General features: G+C 29.8%; 1 protein-coding gene across 1 annotated transcript; it reads left to right on the top strand.

Moving 5' to 3' along the window:
• The first annotated feature begins 367 nt into the window (after positions 1-367).
• LOC107942929 (uncharacterized acetyltransferase At3g50280) lies at positions 368-1753 on the top strand. Its single transcript, XM_041115909.1, has 3 exons — positions 368-1007; positions 1100-1366; positions 1452-1753. Exons 1-3 carry the CDS (start codon positions 368-370, stop codon positions 1751-1753), a joined length of 1209 nt encoding a protein of 402 aa, XP_040971843.1.
• The last annotated feature ends 16938 nt before the right edge of the window (positions 1754-18691 follow it).

Raw genomic sequence — 18691 nt, 5'->3', positions numbered from 1 at the left:
CTTAGATCCAAGTCAATTTGACGACCAATGTTGATGATTGAAGAAACAAATTATTTGAATTTTTGTTCATGGATTCATAATGTTTAAAGTTGTTTCATAAAATAAAATAAAAAACTAAACTTAAAAAATAAAGGGAAAAGAAGTTTTCGATTAATGCAAGCAATACGAACAAAAAAAGTCATATAACATCGATTTTAAAATTTGAACATCTTAATAAATTTTTTAGTTAAATAACCAAAACGATAACTTTTTCATAGTTTAGCAATTAATGGTATAGTTTACCCATTAGTTAATTGTCAACTTGGTATACATACGGAGTATATATGTTATATATACACGTGTGTGTATATATATATATGCATAAGTAATGGCCATAGCTTGTCAATTACTTTTATTAGCTAATCTCGTAAGAATCCAAGATATGACAGGGGTTGAATATATCTCGAGTGATATGGTTCAGGCAGTGATTCACAAGGCCGAGTTGAGCCAGCTGAGGGTTGAGTTAACTCCATGGGATCTTCAGCTTCTTCTAGTCAGTCCAGTCCAAAAGGGTCTCCTTTTTCCCAAACCACAACATGAAAACTCCTTTATCAACCACTTAAAAGCCTCTCTTTCCGACACTCTACTCTACTTTCCACCCCTTTCGGGCCGCCTAGCCACTACCGAACATGACGACGAAAAGGTTTCGTTTTTCATCGATTGTAATAATATCGGGGCCTTGTTTATCCATGCTAAAGCAAATGGAGTGACCATTTCCGACATTATGGAACCTCTTTATGTTCCGTCGATTGTTCATTCGTTTTTCCCACTCAACGGTGTTAAAAACATAGAGGGCGTTTCTAACCCATTTCTCGGAGTGCAAGTGACTGAGCTTGTGGATGGCATTTTCATCGGTATCACGGCGAACCATTCCGTGGTCGACGGTACATCCTTTTGGCACTTCTTTAACTCATGGTCCGCCATTTCAAGAGGTTTAATCCACTTACCGAAGCTCCTTGTTTTTCAACGTCGGTTTTTTAATAGCATCAATTTCCCCATTCAATTCCTAAATCTCATGTCCAGAATTTCCATGACGATTTTGTTGTGCCACTTTTTAAAGAAAGGGTTTTCCATTTCTCAAAACAAAGCATTGTAACCCTCAAAGCAAGAGCCAATGCAGAGGTCGGCACCGGCACCACCACCACCACCAACCAAATGGTACAAATCTCATCACTTCAAGCACTCTTGTCCCATCTATGGCAATCTATTATTCGCAACAAAAATTTAGAGCCAAATGAAGACACCCATTACTGCTTTATCATTGGCGGCAGACAAAGATTACATGATTTGCCACAAGAGTATTTTCGGAATGTGATAAAGATAAAAAGTGACGATGAAAGTTAAACAACTGTTAGAACAAGGAGTTGGTAGCATAGCATTGGAAATGAACAAGGTGATTGCTGCCAATACAGGTGAAGATTTCAACAAGTTCATTGAGACATGGATTGCAAGCCCTGAGCTGTTGAAGATTTCGATATCGAGTCGGAAATTGATCACAAGCAGTTCACCTCGGTTCGACATGTATGGTAATAATTTTGGATGGGGAAAGCCAATAGCTGTAAGATCTGGGTCGGCAAATAAATCTGATGGAAAAATAACATTGTATTGTGGAGCTGAAGAAGGTAGTATTGATATTGAAGCATGTCTTTCACCTGAGACATTGAATGCTTTGGGAAATGATGAGGAGTTCATGGATGCTATTATTACCAACTAAAGTCATTTAGAGCTTGTTTGGTTTGGTGTATTGGCTAAGCCAATACACCCCTAATCGGTGGGGCCCACCTAATACCAATCTAAGACGCCGTTTGGTTGAGCGTATTGCTAATACGCGTCTATCCCCTTACTTCCCTAATCGGTGAAAAACACCGATTTCTACTCCCCCCCTTATTCTCAGATTAGATGACCCTACCCTAAACCTTCCCTCTTTTACCCCTAATCGATCCCCTCTGTTTCTCTTCCGTTTCCCACCTTCATCCGAATTGCTTCCTTGTTTCATTGCTTTTTCCCAGTATTATTTTCTTCCCTTTTCTACCGATTTGCTCCCCCGATTATTTTCTTTTCTATTTCGGCCGATTTGCTCACAGTTTCTGCCGATTTGCGTCATCGGTTAGTCTATGTTTCCCGATAGATTAATATCCTTTGCTATTGTAGATGAAAACCAATACTTTCGAGGTAAATATGATCTATTGTTTTTATCTAATCGGTTTCCCCTTTTTCCTTTTTCAGGTTCTTCATTGTGCCCCGATTTGCTAATAGGTTAGTTTTAGCCAATTTTATTCTGTTTGTATTGCATGTTGAATTGAAATGTGTTTTCTGTTGTTGGTTAGGCTTAAGAAATGCATGCCGTTCGAAGTTGTTCTCTCTTCTCTGCTAATCTTCGATTTCTGTTTGTTCTGTTGTAATTTTCGAGTCCTTTTCTGATCTTCAAAACCGCGAATGAGATTTCTTCCAATGTTTGTTTGTTTAAGTGCCTGAACTGAGTAGCAAAAATAGGTAAGATCATTGAGTTCTTTTGGTCCTCTGAAAGTAGCAAAAATAGGTAAGAATGCTGCTCAAGTTTTGTCAATTTGATTTGCCTTTTGCATCTTGCTCACTCTTGATGCTCTATAAGGAAAAGAAAGAGACGGAAAATGGGAGTCAAAGTAAATGGAAATTGTATTGAGAAATTCTGGTGGTAGAGACTAAAGAGAGTATTAGTGGTTATAAGAAGGTGGGGAACTGAAAGAGCGTCAATACTGAGGAAAGGCTTAAAACTTGATATGCAAGTGATTATAGGTATAGACCATAAATCCATGAGATAAATTGAGCTTCTAAATATATCCGTACAACAGAAAACCCTAATAGAACCTTAAAGCAATATCCATTATTCATCCTTGTTGGAAGAGATTGTCTTTAGAGTTAAATTGCATATACCCCTCCTTCCTTGAGTCAAAATAGATGACCTTCCCAATGAACAGAGATTATGTCATTGATCTAGAATTAAAAAGCTCATCACCAAGTTATTTCAATCCATCAACTTATTGCAATCACTAAAACACTTGTAAGGTGTGTAATGGAAAAAACATAAGGCTCAAAGATGTCCGATGAAATAATTTAGTGTTAGAATTTGCAATTTGTGTATCCAAGGCTTGTTCATTTGTTTTCTGTGTCATAATCATGTTTAAGGTGTCATGTATTTATTATAAGTTTTGACATTTTAAAAATAAGTGGTGTTATATTGATTTTGATATGCTTTTGTGCTTGTGTAATATTGTATTTTAGCTATTTTTCTTGTGTCTGTTTAGTAACAATATTATCTCTACTTTTGCCCATAAATTTTGTCGTAGTCTGGTTTTATTTTGTGAAACTTTTTGATGTTGAACAAAAGTTTCCAAATCTTTATTGAATTAAATTAAATTATCATTCATCTAACTAAATTACTCCCGACTCATTCAGACAATAATAGTGCCTCAAATCCTCTTTTGTTTGTTTGTTCTGTTGTAATTTGGTCGTCTGAAAGTAGCAAAAATAGGTAAGATGAAAATGTTAGATGATAACGAATGTTCAAAACAATTTATAATGTTAAGAATATTGAATTTCATGCTGAGTGCAGATCAGTGAAACTAGAAGCTGTTAGATGCAATTTGTGTAGTCTGGCTTTGGGGTTTAGGGGTGAAGATACTGATACTGGTACTTAGAGGTCTTTCATGTATTCCATTTTTTCTAAATAGTTAATTAGGATGAACAGAAATATGATTTTTTTAAGATATTAAACATTTTGGAATTTGACAGCTTGTTATTGATTGAATAGGATGTTTGATATGAGTAAGAATTTCTATTTTCTTTTTGTGTTTTAATCTATGAATTTGGGCAAAATATGAATTTGAGTCATATGTATATAACTACTTTGTTGTAAATTACGAATAAAATTTGATATTTTCAGCCTTTGATAAACAGAAAAGCAATGATGAGTTGGATTTTCCAATCAGTGTAATATGATTTTTTTCTTCTAACCAAGCTATCTATATGTTTATGTTTAATTGTAGGTCCAAAGTTCTGAATTCTATAGTCAAACTTCTAATGTTTCATCGGAACTTTTTAAAAAGCAATAATATTTTTGTAAAATTCCCTACAACTACCTTTTATCAACTTGTTACAGTCATTAAGTTCTATTGTTGGTTTTTGAACTTATCAAAGTACATTGTGTTTGGATCATTTATTAAACATAATTATGTATTTTCTGCTAGTAATATCACAAGATTTTGTTGGTTTGTTCTGGACATTGTTTTGATAGTCTGCTGGAAAATGTTATTTTAGTTTGTTAGTGAGTATAAGATGAAACTGTTGTGGAAGATGAAATGTTATTTTAGTCTGCTGGACCTTGTTCTTGATTTGTTAGTCAATAGAATTTGTTATTTTAGTTCTTTTGGACCTTGTCTGCTGGAAAATTTTGATTTGTTCTTGATTGGGACGAGTATAGGATTTGAAGAGCATGTGTTTTGAACATAGGCCATGATAATACAAAGGAAAAAGTCAGCCATTAAAACAAGCAAGTAATTACTTTCAGTTTCAAATAGCATTCAAAATAGGCTTTCCTCATTTGCTTTCAAAAAAATGCTGATGTTATTGAAAAAACTTGTAAAAGCAAGTAATTAATTTCATTAAAATACCTTACCTTTCAAGCATCACTTTTCATGCCCTTCATGATGTTTTAGGGTGAAAGTTTGTAATCTATTTACCAAAGCTAAATTATAATTATATCTTTCTTTATATGACATTTCACCGACCAAAGTAAGCTAATTTAATGTGATTAATTGCTCTCTTTTTATTATGGTTTACGTCACTATCGCTCAAACCATATTAATTTCGTACACTTTTGTCTCTAATTTTTTTTACATTGGTATTTAAATTATTTATCGATTACTATTTTTAGTCAAATAATTTAATGAGTTTAAAAAATAAATAATCCATCCGATTATTATTTTTATTCATATTTAACAATCTTAAGATTTGCTTACCTAGTTTATTACTTGTATAATATTTGTCATGAGAGCAATTTTAAGTTAAAATTGTCACTTAATCCAATTTAACAAAGTAAAAGGATTAAATTTTTAAAATTATAAATAAATAAATTAAAATTTAAATGTGTAAAAAATATAGAGACGAAAGAATAATTAAACCAAAAATGGGGCTTGTGACCTAATCTATCAAAAAAAAATTCTTCATGCGGCAAAGGTTGTTATTATTTAAAATAGTACAGGTAATTTATTATAAATTCGATGTTTAATTAAATTATAAATATTATGATACTAATAATGAGAACATTATTAATAACATAAATATAATTGTAATTATTATAATTTTTATCTTTAATATTAATAATTTGAAATTAATAATAAACATGAAACCCGTTTGTTAAGTATTAATGTTGATATAATTATTATAATTTTTATCTTTAATATTAATAATTTGAAATTAATAATAAACATGAAACCTGTTTGTTAAGTATTAATGTTGATATAATTTTATGTGGAGAGAATTATATTTTTATATTAATTAATAAAAATTATCATATATATCTAAAATATACGTAAAATTAAAAGATTATACATACACCAACAATGTTTTTTAGGGTAAATAACATTAAACCAACAATTATACATACACCAACAATGTTTTTTAGGGTAAATAACATTAAACCAACAATTATACATACACCAGCAATGTTTTTTAGGGACAATAACATTAAACCAACAAGTAATTTTAGGTCAATTATACATACACCAACAATTAATTTTAGGTCAATTATACATGCTTTATAATTTCTTTATTGTTTGGGTGATTCATAAAGAAATGAAATTAAAGTTGCAACGATATCATTTAGTATCAACTATTTTGCTTCGTGTGTTCTAAATTTGTATTGTTTATTTTTATTTTATAATGTGTAATTGCAACTTCAATTCATTGATAGTGTGTGTTATAATTTTAATATGTTGCAGTAATGGCTCGTCTGCCTTTAATTGCACAAAGTGTGAGGCGTAAAAGAATTGGTCTTGCTTTGACATTATGGTTGGAAATCTGTAGAATTGCGATTTGGTTCTTGTTTAGAATGGGTGCCAGCCTTAGCCTACAGACTTATCAACCAAGGATTAGGTCCTACACCTTAGATTTTTATGCAAAACGGGATTATGTGAAGAGGCTTGTATATGCTAGTGACGAGACTTGTATTGAACAAGTTAGGATGAATAGAACTGCCTTTTGTAAACTATGTGAGATGTTAGAATCGATAGGGGGATTGAAGTCGTCAAGGTTCATGCTTGTTGATGAGCAAGTAGCAATGTTTTTACATATCATCTCCCATCACCTGAAAAATCGAGTTATCAAGCATCACTTTAGAAGGTCCGGGGAAACTGTAAGCAGAGCATTTCATAGTGTTTTAGATGCTGTCATACGCTTACAAGATGTCTTATTTAAAAAGCCGGAGCCAATTACAGCCGACTCTTCTGACACAAGGTGGAAATGGTTTAAGGTAGTAGACTGAGTTTTAGATATAGCTTGTACAACATTTAGTTGACTTAGATTTAAATTAGTATTCTAACACAAGGTTTTATATCATGTGATATAGAATTGCTTAGGTGCTCTTGATGGAACCCACATAAAGATTAGGGTGCCAACAGCTGATAAACCTAGATATCGAACCCGAAAAGGTGACATAGCAACAAATATGCTAGGTGTTTGTACACCTGATATGCAATTTGTTTATGTTCTTCCTGGTTGGGAAGGTTCAGTTGCCGATGGACGGGTGCTCCGAGATGCCATCAGTAGAAGACATGGACTTAAAGTTCCTCATGGTACAGTGTATACTTAGAGGAATTTGAATTACTCATTAAGATCAAACTTTGTTTGCTGAATTAATCATTTTTTAAAAAATTATTTTATAGGTTATTATCTAGTTGATGCTGGATACACAAATTGTGAGGGATTTCTTGCACCATTTAGAGGACAGCGATATCATCTGAACGAGTGGCGTCAGGGTTATCAGCCAAGTTCTCCGCAAGAGTTTTTTAATATGAAACATGCCTCAGCACGTAATGTCATTGAAAGATGCTTTGGCTTATTAAAACTTAGATGGGTTATCAGACATCGTTCTTTCCCTTACTACAACCAGCTTACTGCCATATACGCAAGAGATCGGGCGACTGGGAAAGACGCTCAAACAGCTGCTGATGTTCTTGAAGAAATACATGCTGAGGATGATCGTACTACAGATATGAATGAAGAGAGAAACACATTCTATGACTGCGAAGCTGACGTCTCTTTAGACGACATGGATGTTTCCGGTATGGATCCGCGAGGAGATAGAGATCAAGGGGGTTCCTCATCTTCAAACAAGAGAAAAAAGAAATATGATGCTCGTGATAATGTGTATGCTTCATTTAAGGAGGCTGCCACCTTGTTGGGGGAAAAAATCCAGGCCGTTGGCGATCAAATCAGTAGGACTATGGCCTCCGAGGTGGTAGTTCAGCAGAAGTCTGAAGAAAAGATGGAAGAGAAAGCTTCAAATTTATATTCAGCCTTATGGTCAATTGAAGGTTTAACCGACGATCAGCGGTATGATGCTTTGAGTAAAATTCCCGATCATCCAACTCAAATGATCGTTTTCTTCAGTTTACCTTCTGTTGCCCGATTGGAATGGGTCAGAAGATTTCTTTCTCACCATTAAATATCAATGTTCAAACTTTTTGATGTTGTAAAACTTTTGAACATATTGATTATGATGTACAATTTCATTTCCATCTAACTTTTTCTTAGTATAAGTTAATTATGTTTATGCAGAATATAATTTTCAAGTTATATATTTAATAATAATTATGTTAATTTATATTTTACAGTATCATATATTATGATTTGAGTAAATTAATATAAGAATATTAATTATTAAGAATTTTTTAAATTATATAGTTTAATTAAAATACATTTAATAATAATTATGTTAATTTATATTTTACAGTATCATATATTATGATTTGAGTAAATTAATATAAGAACATTAATTATTAAGAATTTTTTTAAATTATATAGTTTAATTAAAATATATTTAATAATAATTATGTTAATTTATATTTTACAGTATCATATATTATGATTTGAGTAAATTAATATAAGAATATTAAGAATTAAGAATTTTTTAAATTATATAGTTTAATTAAAATACATTTAATAATAATTATGTTAATTTATATTTTACAGTATCATATATTATGATTTGAGTAAATTAATATAAGAACATTAATTATTAAGAATTTTTTAAATTATATAGTTTAATTAAAATATATTTAATAATAATTATGTTAATTTATATTTTACAGTATCATATATTATGATTTGAGTAAATTAATATAAGAATATTAATTATTAAGAATTTTTTAAATTATATAGTTTAATTAAAATATATTTAATAATAATTATGTTAATTTATATTTTACAGTATCATATATTATGATTTGAGTAAATTAATATAAGAATATTATCCAATTAAGAATTTCATTAAATTATATATTTTAATTAAAATATATTTAATAATAATTAAGTTAATTTATATTTTACAGTATCATATATTATGATTTCAGTAAATTAATATAAGAATATTATCCAATTAAGAATTTCATTAAATTATATATTTTAATTAAAATATATTTAATAATAATTATGTTAATTTATATTTTACAGTATCATATATTATGATTTCAGTAAATTAATATAAGAATATTAATTATTAAGAATTTTATTAAATTATATATTTTAATTAAAATATATTTAATAATAATTATGTTTAAATATGATTAAATTATTTATTATTGATAATAAAAATCTTATTATAATTTAAATAACAATAACAATAATCATTTACCAAAACAAATTTCTGCTAAGGGTATTCTAGTCATTTTAGTTTTTTCTATTATGCTATTACACCTCTATTCCATTCAACCAAACACAAGATTACTATTACGCCTCTATTCCATTACATTCAACCAAACAGTGGATTAGCTATTACACCTCTAATCCAATACACCTCTAATCCCAATACACCTCTAATCCAATACACCTCTAATCCAATACGCCTCTAATCCAATGCTTTCGACATGTAATATATGTATTTGAACACTTGGAATATAATTGTATATTTACTTAATTTTAGAACAAAAGATATTTATTAATTAAATAATTAAATAATGAGATTTTTGTTTGATAAATAAATTAAATTATGACAATTGTAATAAATTTATTGGTACAAATCTGAAAATATAAGTGTGTACAATTGTAATATTAGTATTTGATATTAAATAAGATATTTATTAATTAAACAATTATATTATGAGATTTTTATGTAATAAATATATTAAATTATGACAAATATATGGTAAAATTTGTGACATGTGTAATAATAAAAATATATACAAATGTAAAATAAATATTGATTACTAAATAAATATTTATTAACTTATTATATTATATATATAACAAAACAAAGTAAATGAAAGAAATAAAAAAAGAAAGAAACAGAATAGGCAAACGTGAAACAGGGGAGAAAGAGAAAAAGAAAGGAAAGAAAGAAAAGGGAAAATTCAAGGTTTGAAACTTTAAAGTTTAATTGGTAAGTCAATATAGCCCTTTTCACTTAATTTTGATGTTTTAAAAGCTTTAGAACAAAGTTTTGATGAAATTAAATTAATATTTTGAAAGTTATTAGATTTCTAAATATTGTTCATGTTGAATAAAAAGATGAATTGGGGTTAGATTGATAGGAATTCTAGTTAGAAATGAAAGAAGGATTGAATTGTAAAGTAATTCATAAGTTTTATGTTGTAGGGACTAAATTGATGAAATTTTAAAATTAGGAAAATGTGCTGGAAATTTAATAATTAAGTATGAGTTTGGACAAAATTTGAATAGAAATGAAGTATGAATTGAGATAAAAAAAAGTAAGTGAATTTAGTTAAGATTAAATTGAAATTAAAGTAGAAATTGAATAGAAATTGTATTAATTAGATATAAATTAGTAGTGAATTAACGAATATGAATTGTTTTAATTCCCGTAGCTAATGTTGTCTCGGGAAATCTCGGCTAAGCAAGGAAAAATGGCAAAGACAACAGGAGTTAGCTCGAGAAAATACGGTTTGTATTTCTATAATCCGAACTTAGTCATTATTTGTTATATTTATATACATATGGCAATTGTTAGTGATTGAATTATGATGTTTTACAATTGAAATGGATTGATTTAGTATGCAATGCATTTTTTGAATTTATATTGATTGAAATTATTTTGATTGAATTATATAATATATATAATTTATGTAAAAATTTGAATATTGAATAAATGTTATATTGAAAAATATATTGATTGGAAATATGAGAAAATTGATATTCATATATGAGATTGTGATATTTGAATATTTGATATTGAAAAGTGAATTGAATTGTATTGAATTATGAATTAATGTGAATAATTGAAATATATTTGTTGAATTGAATGACATTGTATGAGTTGTGAAAATGGGTGAATATATGTGATTATCAGAATGATATATTGATGAAAGAATTATTAAATTGAGAAATAGAATGAAATACCCTATTAACTAGTCGGGCTGAGTCGGATATAATTGGCATGCCATAGGATCTGAAAGTGTACGGGAATTGCCGACTTTACCGATCAGGCACTTTATGTGTCGTATTTCAGGCACCTCGTGTGTCGTATCAGGCACCTCGTGTGTCGTTTTAGGCACTTTATGTGTCATATACTGATCAGGTACTATGTACCGTTTTAGGCACAATGTGCCGTACTGGTGTGTTTGGGTTGGAATCCATGTATCCGTCAAAGTCCGAGTTTGTTAATAGGGGTAAATAAGTGAAAGATAAATCGAATAAATTTGATTGATCAAGCTATTGAAATGGAATGAGAAATTGAATTGAGAATTGAAAATTTAGATATGAGATTGAAAATATGAACCAAAGTTTCATGAAATGATTGGAGTTCGAATTGATGATATATGATGCCACTTGATGAATTGAGATGTGATTTGAGATATATGAATCATATGTATATAGTGAAAGCTATCAGAGATAGTAAGTTGATATGGTATAAATGAAATTGACTGTTATTGAAATGAATTAAAATGGAATATAATTGATAAATGCATAGTTGAATATAGTTTATTGATATTGAATTGTGAATAAATTAAGGAAAGCTGTACTGAATTCTAACAGTCCCTACCCGTATTCCGAGCCTAGAATAGGGTACGAGGCATTACCAAACTTAATATGATCAATCATGTAAAAAAAATCAGCCATAAAATTTTTTCTAAATTAAAAACTTTCATACATATGTTTAACGTCCCTTATATGGGCCTACGGGGCCCAAAACATACATTCAGGGTGGTTCGGGACCAAACCGTAAACATATGAAACTTTTGCAACACTTAGAAAATTTTCACACTTCGGAGAGTCACACGCTCGTGTTTTCAACCCGTGTAACTCTCTGTTTATAACTTCATCACCCTTGTCAGTCGTACACTTCATATAAATAACAAGAAACGTGTATGGGCTTAATTCTCATTCAATTTCTCATATATATACACAATTTCACGTTATGTAATCATACAACATATATCAGCCATATCTCTGTAATCTAAATATATTTTCATAACAACTTATCTTGATTTCAGACTATTTCATATTTAAGCTTAAATAACCAAAGTATTTGAAATATCATCTTTATGCAAATAGTACACATGAGGTATATAATTCTATAATTATGAATAAACACATTTATCAAACATTTTCCATATTCATATATCAATGTCTCATGTCTCCATATATCAATAACCGTCATTTTCATGAATTCCGAGTTCAATTTCATAATTATTTGTCTCGTGTCAATTTATTCCATATCGGAATTTTATTCATTAAAACATTTGAATTATCAATATATATGGACAGTACATTCAAGATGAACAATTATATAATCACAAATGAATTCATTTATCAACCAAGTTCTATACTCGTATCTTATCAACTCGTACTTCCTTGTATCACATAATTCCATGTAACACTTACCAAACTTTGTCAAATTAGTGAACGTCTTACGGAATTGAGTACTTCGTTTTCTCGATGCCATAGTTCAACTATGGTCTTACACATCTTCACATAATAATGCCATAACCCAGCTATGGTCTTACACATGTTCATATATCGATGCCATAGCCTAGCTATGGTCTTACACGAATCACATATCTCACTAATGCCATATCCCAGATATGGTCTTATATAGTAGCATATATCACACTGATGCCATATCTCAGATATGGTCTTATACGGAAATCACTTGTCACTTGTCACTTGTAGCCGAAGCTACCACTATTCACTGATCAGGTAGCCGGAGCTCCCTCTTTTCACTGATCAGGTAGCCAGAACTACCACTTTTCACTGACCAGGTAGCAGAAGCTACCACTTTTCACTGATCAGGTAGCTGAAGCTACCACTTTTCACTTGTCATTTGTCATTGATCAGATAAGTGTAGCCGAAGCTATCACTTATCACTTTCACTTTTCCTTGATCAGATAAATGTAGCCGAAGCTATCACTTATCACTTGTTGCCATGGTCCAACCATAGTCTTTTCTTTCAATTCATCTTGTCACTGAACTGAAATGCTCAATTTGATCATTTATTCAATTTTCATGCTTTTACATTATTCACGATTTTATCACTTATCACTTGTTGCCATGGTCCAACTATAGTCTTTTCCTTCAATTCATCTTGTCACTGAACTGAAATGCTCAATTTGATCATTTATTCAATTTTCATGCTTTTACATTATTCACGATTTTATCATCAATACATATGAAATAACACATCATGAAATTCATAAAATTAAGAAATAATCACTAAAATTTATCCATATAACTCACAAGTTCAATTTTTGTATTATAACGATAATCATAATTTCATAATAAATATACCAAATAAAACATTATATCATTTCTAATCCAACACTTATCAATTATAATCGGGCAAGTGATCAATTTATACACGAGTCATTCATATATTTTTGTATATTTTCCTCCTCCTCCTCTCCATCCACATCCTTAGTATAAACAACACACTTGTAGGTAACATTATCCATAATTTTCACTATCTACTTATGTGAATATTCAAGTTGTCCATCTGTGTCATAGTCACTAAATTATTTTTATCTTGAGATACAGAACTCCAAATTAAGATCCATAAATTTTCCCAAAAACTAAACTCATATGTATTCTTACCATAAAAATTTCATAATTTTTGGTTGGGCCAATTAATACAGTTTATTCATTGATGTCTCCCATGTTCTGCTGTCTGATAGTTCCGACCCTTCTTCACTAAAAATTAATTATCTTCTCGTACAAGATTCGAATGATGTCCTCGTTTGTTTCTCTTGAAAATAGACTCATTCAGGATTCTAAAAATATAAATTTAAGCCTCTAATTATTTTTATCCAATTTTTTATGATTTTCCAAATTCAGAACAGGGGAACCCGAAATCATTCTGACCTTGTCTCACAAAAGTTATTGTATCTCATGATTTACAATTCTATTGCTTACATAATTTCTTTTATAAGAAACTATACTCAATAATATTTAATTTCATATTTTATTCATCCTCTAATTCGATTTATACAATTTTTGGTGATTTTTCAAAGTTAAACTACTGCTACTGCCCAAAACAGTTTTAGTGCAAAATGTTGATTTCCATTTTACCCCAAATTTCACAATTCATACAATTCACTCCTTTCTCAATTAACCCCTCAATTAAGATAATTTTATAAATCGATACTTTTCTAGACATTATAAGTTATTTCATAACTATTGAAATTCATAATTTCCACATAAAACTCTAAATTCAAACTCTTTTACAATTAGGTCCCAAACATTCACTTTCTATTCAATTCTTTCAATAAAATCAGAATATAAACAATTTAAAGCTCTAATTCCATGCCAAATCATCATATACTTCCAGCACTCATCCATAAAAACTTCAAAAATTAGACATGGAATCAAAAACTAATGAAATAGTAACTTGGACTCAATTGTAAAAGTCCAAAAACATAACAATTTATAGGAGAAAGCAAGAATTAAACTTACATGAAGCTAGAGTATGAAAACCAGCTTGAACCCTCCTCCATGGATGTTTTCAGCTGATGAATATGAAGAGAAATGAAGAGAATTCTAGATATTCCAATTTAGTCCCATTTTTATTTAGCCAATTTTGTCAATTTTCCAATTTTTCCCTTATTGCACCCATTTCCTGATTTTTCTCAACTATTGCCGCCCAAAATATCTCCTTTGGGCTTATTTTCACTTTAGGTCATTACTCATTTGACAATTGAGCTATTTAATCCTTTTAGCAACTTTTACACCCTTTTCAATTTAGTCCTTTTTATTTAATTAACCACCCAAACGTCAAATTTTTCTGACTAAATTTTATCACTACCTCACCAACACTCCATAAATATTTCTAAAAATATTTATGGCTCGATTTATGAAGTCGAGGTCTCGATACCTCATTCTCGACTCAATTTACCTAATTAATTCTTTTAAATCACCAAATTCACTAATTCAAAAATGCTTTTATATTCACATTTGACTCATAGGTATTAATTTATTAAATTTTCAACTCACCCGTCGAATTTAGTGATCTCAAATCTCTATTCCCGATACCACTAAAAATTAGGCTGTTACATGAATAGTAAGAGAAGAATGGTTTTTAAGTTGCTTAGTATTCAAGATTGCAGGAAATGGTAAGCTTGATGTTTGAGGTTCATTTTGAGTCCATACGGCTAGACACACGAGCGTGTGACTGGACCGTGTGAGACACACAGCTAACAAAGGGGCGTGTGGTTTGGCCGTGTGTCCCCTGCAACTTTAAAATTTAGAAATAAAATGTTCAAAATTATTCACACAGCCTAGGACACGAGCGTGCGGCTTGACCGTGTGACCCCTGCACCTTATTAATACAAGTCAAAATACTCACACGGTCTAGCACATAAGCGTGTGGCTTGGCCGTGTGACTTAAATCAATAAGCACCTAAATTTGGACACGAGTTGGGACACAGCCGTGTGCCCCTATTTCGAATGCTCACACGACCTGAGACTTGGGTGTGTCTCTTGATCTTGTGAGCCACACAGTCTGGTCACACGGGCGTGTTTTCCTTATTTCTTTGAAAAATTTTCTGAGTACCCGGTTTAGTCCTGATTTGTTCCTAACATATATTTTGGGCCTCGATGGCTCATATAAGGGACAATATGATTGATTTATGACATATATGTTAAATAATATGTAATGTTTGTTTTTTGTCTGAATAGTCTGGTAATGCTTTGTAACTCTGTTCCAGCAACAGATAAGGGCTAGGGGTGTTACAGTAATGAACTTAAATTTAATAAAATAATTTTAACAGTATTGTTAATTGTTGGACCTGAATTTAAAATCTAAAAAGTAAAATGACTAAATTCTAAAATAAAAGTACAAAGATTAAATTTTAAGTTTCGAAGGACTTATAACATATTTTAACCTAACGATAGCTTCAAAAGTGGAATTATTACATAAAAATTTTGCACAACTATACTGTTATTATCTTTTAATGCACTACTTTTTAAGGTTAAAGTACCTAGGAGATCCTTGTATTATAGGAACTATATTAAACTAGTCTCTTTATTATTAAATAAATTAATTTAGTTCTTATACTATTAAAAAGAATTAAAGAAATCCAAACTATAACAAAGTTAATTTTCTATATAAAATTTATATTTTTTTGCAATTTCAGTTCAATTTCAAAAAAAAAGATTTCATTTGCAAAATCATGAAAACTTTAAAAATATTAACTTTGTTAAACCGCAAATGTTAACTATTTCTAATTTGGTCTCATTGATTCCTTGTAATAGTTTAGGGACTAAATTGATCCATTTAGTAATAAAAAGACTAATTTGAACTCAATTAATACTATCGTCACGAGAAAATTTTAAAATAAATTTTCATTTTTTTGTTTTTCACCTTAAGAATCTTTCAAAAAACTCTTACAAACTCAGTTTCCGATGACGAAACTATATTTCAACTAGCTCTTTCTCTTTTATAAACCTCGATTTTAATTCATTTCTCACTCTAGTTCATAAATCATGTATTATTTTTACTAAAACAACTTTTTTTTTACTTCTATTTGATTTTTAGAATCAAAATCCAGACTTTAAAAAAAATGTAAACATTTGTTGGATTAATTGGGAATTTGTAAACTAAGGGCAAAGAAGACTATATAGAGTAAATATTTTTTGTTTAGAGAATAGAGTAAAGGAATTAAGTCCTCCTTTAATCCAATACTATATTGAGAAGGAAATTTTATGACAAATTTTGGGTTAGGGTGCAAAATGTAGGTTCTTCACAAGCAAGCCCAAGGTTAGGTTGCAATATCATCTTGTCTTTAATGGGTCATATATGCAGTCTCTTACGGAGTGATGACTATTGTTGTTGTTCATGCAGCGGAAGTGAAGAAGAAGAGGATAAAGAAAGAAAGAGAGAATGAATAATTAAATATATAAATATTTTTTTTCCAATTTAACTTGAAAACGTGTTATGTGTCACTATATTATTGACCAACAGATTTTTTAACTGAGTTAACACAAAGTGATTATTGCAAAGGAAATATAATTTAGATATTTTTTACCAAAAAAACTATGTACCTAAGTGAGACAAATGACTATAGTTAGGGGGTAACTTTTAAATTTAAGCCTTTTAAATATGATATTTATATTAAGGGGAGGAATACACTTTCATCAATGTAGATTTATAAGAGTTTTACACATTTTCATAGTTTTTTAATATGATTAATATTTTAGTAATCCGAGTGTTATATTTCAAGTTCAATTTTTGTATATCATACATATAAAATTTTGAGTAAATTAAAGTTGTTTAACTATTTGTTTTATGTAATTTTCTATAAGGTGCGCTTTTGCGCTGTAATATGTTGGTAGTATCTTCAGCTTAAAAATGCATCCTACAAGTGTGCTTTTGTGCTACCAAGGAGCTATTTGCAATTAATCATGAAGGGGTAAAATCAAGGTAATTGGTACCGTATTGATGAACCATATCGTTTTTCTATTGGAACTGATGTATACCAATGCTAGTATGCTAGTATGTTTTGGTGTATCATTTTGAATTTATCAATATTTTAAAAAAAATATTTAATAGATGTGTATAAAAATATTTCAAATATCAAATGAATGATATTAAATTAGAGCTGATCATGGACTGGGCGGCCTGGCCCAGCCCGAAGGCCCGCCCTAAAAATGGAAGGGTTTGGGTAAAAATATAAGCCCGAAACATGGGCTTGGGCAAAAAAAGAGGCCCGTTTAGAAAACGGGCCGGGCCTCGCTTAAGAGTTTTTTAGCCCGGGCCCGGACCGAATTATATATTAATATATTTTTTATTTTATTTTTAATCATTTTAAATTTTTAATATAACTATTTTTTATTATATTGTCAAATTGTGTATTGTTTTAAGAATTACTTTAGTATCATTTTATTTGTTTTAATATTTGTTTTTATGTTTTTAAATATGTTTGATTTATTATATTTTTAAAATTTTTTATTTAATGAAATAAGCAAAAAAAATTAATATGGGTAGGCCGGGCTGAGCTCGGGCTTAGCAATTTTATTTCGGGCCAAACTTGGATAATTTTTTAAGCCCATCTTTTAGGCTGGGCCGGGCCCGGGCCTAGCAGGCGGGCCTAATATTTTTCTGGGCCCGGCCCAAACTCAGCTCGGCCCGGCCCATGATCACCTCTAATATTGAACAAATTTTAAATATCCATGTACCAGTTGATGCACAATGTTTCGATAAAGGTTTTATTATTTATACCATATTAGTAAAAAGTTAAAAAAATTTATATATTTTTAATATTATTCATGTACTAACCTGTGCATAATGTTCTAACTAGTGTGATTGAAATTGGGTAGAATAAATCAATGCGAATAAGGGAGTTGGTTGCACTGGTTTATTATTGAAACAGTGCAAATAGATTAAAACAACTAAAATCAGTGTAGAAACAACTACATTGGTTAAAACCCTAATTAAAAATAAAGTGTATATACCCCTAAATTTGTCTCTATAAATATTATTGTGTTGAAATTTCTTATTAATTGTAATCAACAAATCATTATCTTTTGTTAGAATACAAATTCAAGCTATAATTTTTAGGCATAATGACAAATTTAATTTTTAATGTTCACAATTTTTTTATTAATTTTGTCATTATTATTATTTTAACTAAATTTAACTGCTAGCCTCTTAAAATGAGTCAAATCATTTATTGTAATGAAAATGTTGACTAAAACATTAAATTTGTTAACAACGTTGGCATGGCAACTCACATGACAACTCAATTGTATTTTTGTTGTTATGACACTATTTGTCTTGTACATTGTGTAAAAAATAATTTAAAATTTATAAAAACAAAAAATTCATAAAATTTATATGAAGTACATATAAATTATCATGTTTAAAATTTTAATTATTTAATCAGTATTTTTGTTAAAAAAAACAAATCAATATTTTAACTATAGGATGTTCCTATGCTTAATTCTTCAT

The sequence above is a fragment of the Gossypium hirsutum genome, chromosome A06 (genome assembly GCF_007990345.1).
Source record: "Gossypium hirsutum isolate 1008001.06 chromosome A06, Gossypium_hirsutum_v2.1, whole genome shotgun sequence".
NCBI classification, from domain to species: domain Eukaryota; kingdom Viridiplantae; phylum Streptophyta; class Magnoliopsida; order Malvales; family Malvaceae; genus Gossypium; species Gossypium hirsutum.
This window is presented reverse-complemented; position numbering and strand designations above follow the sequence as displayed.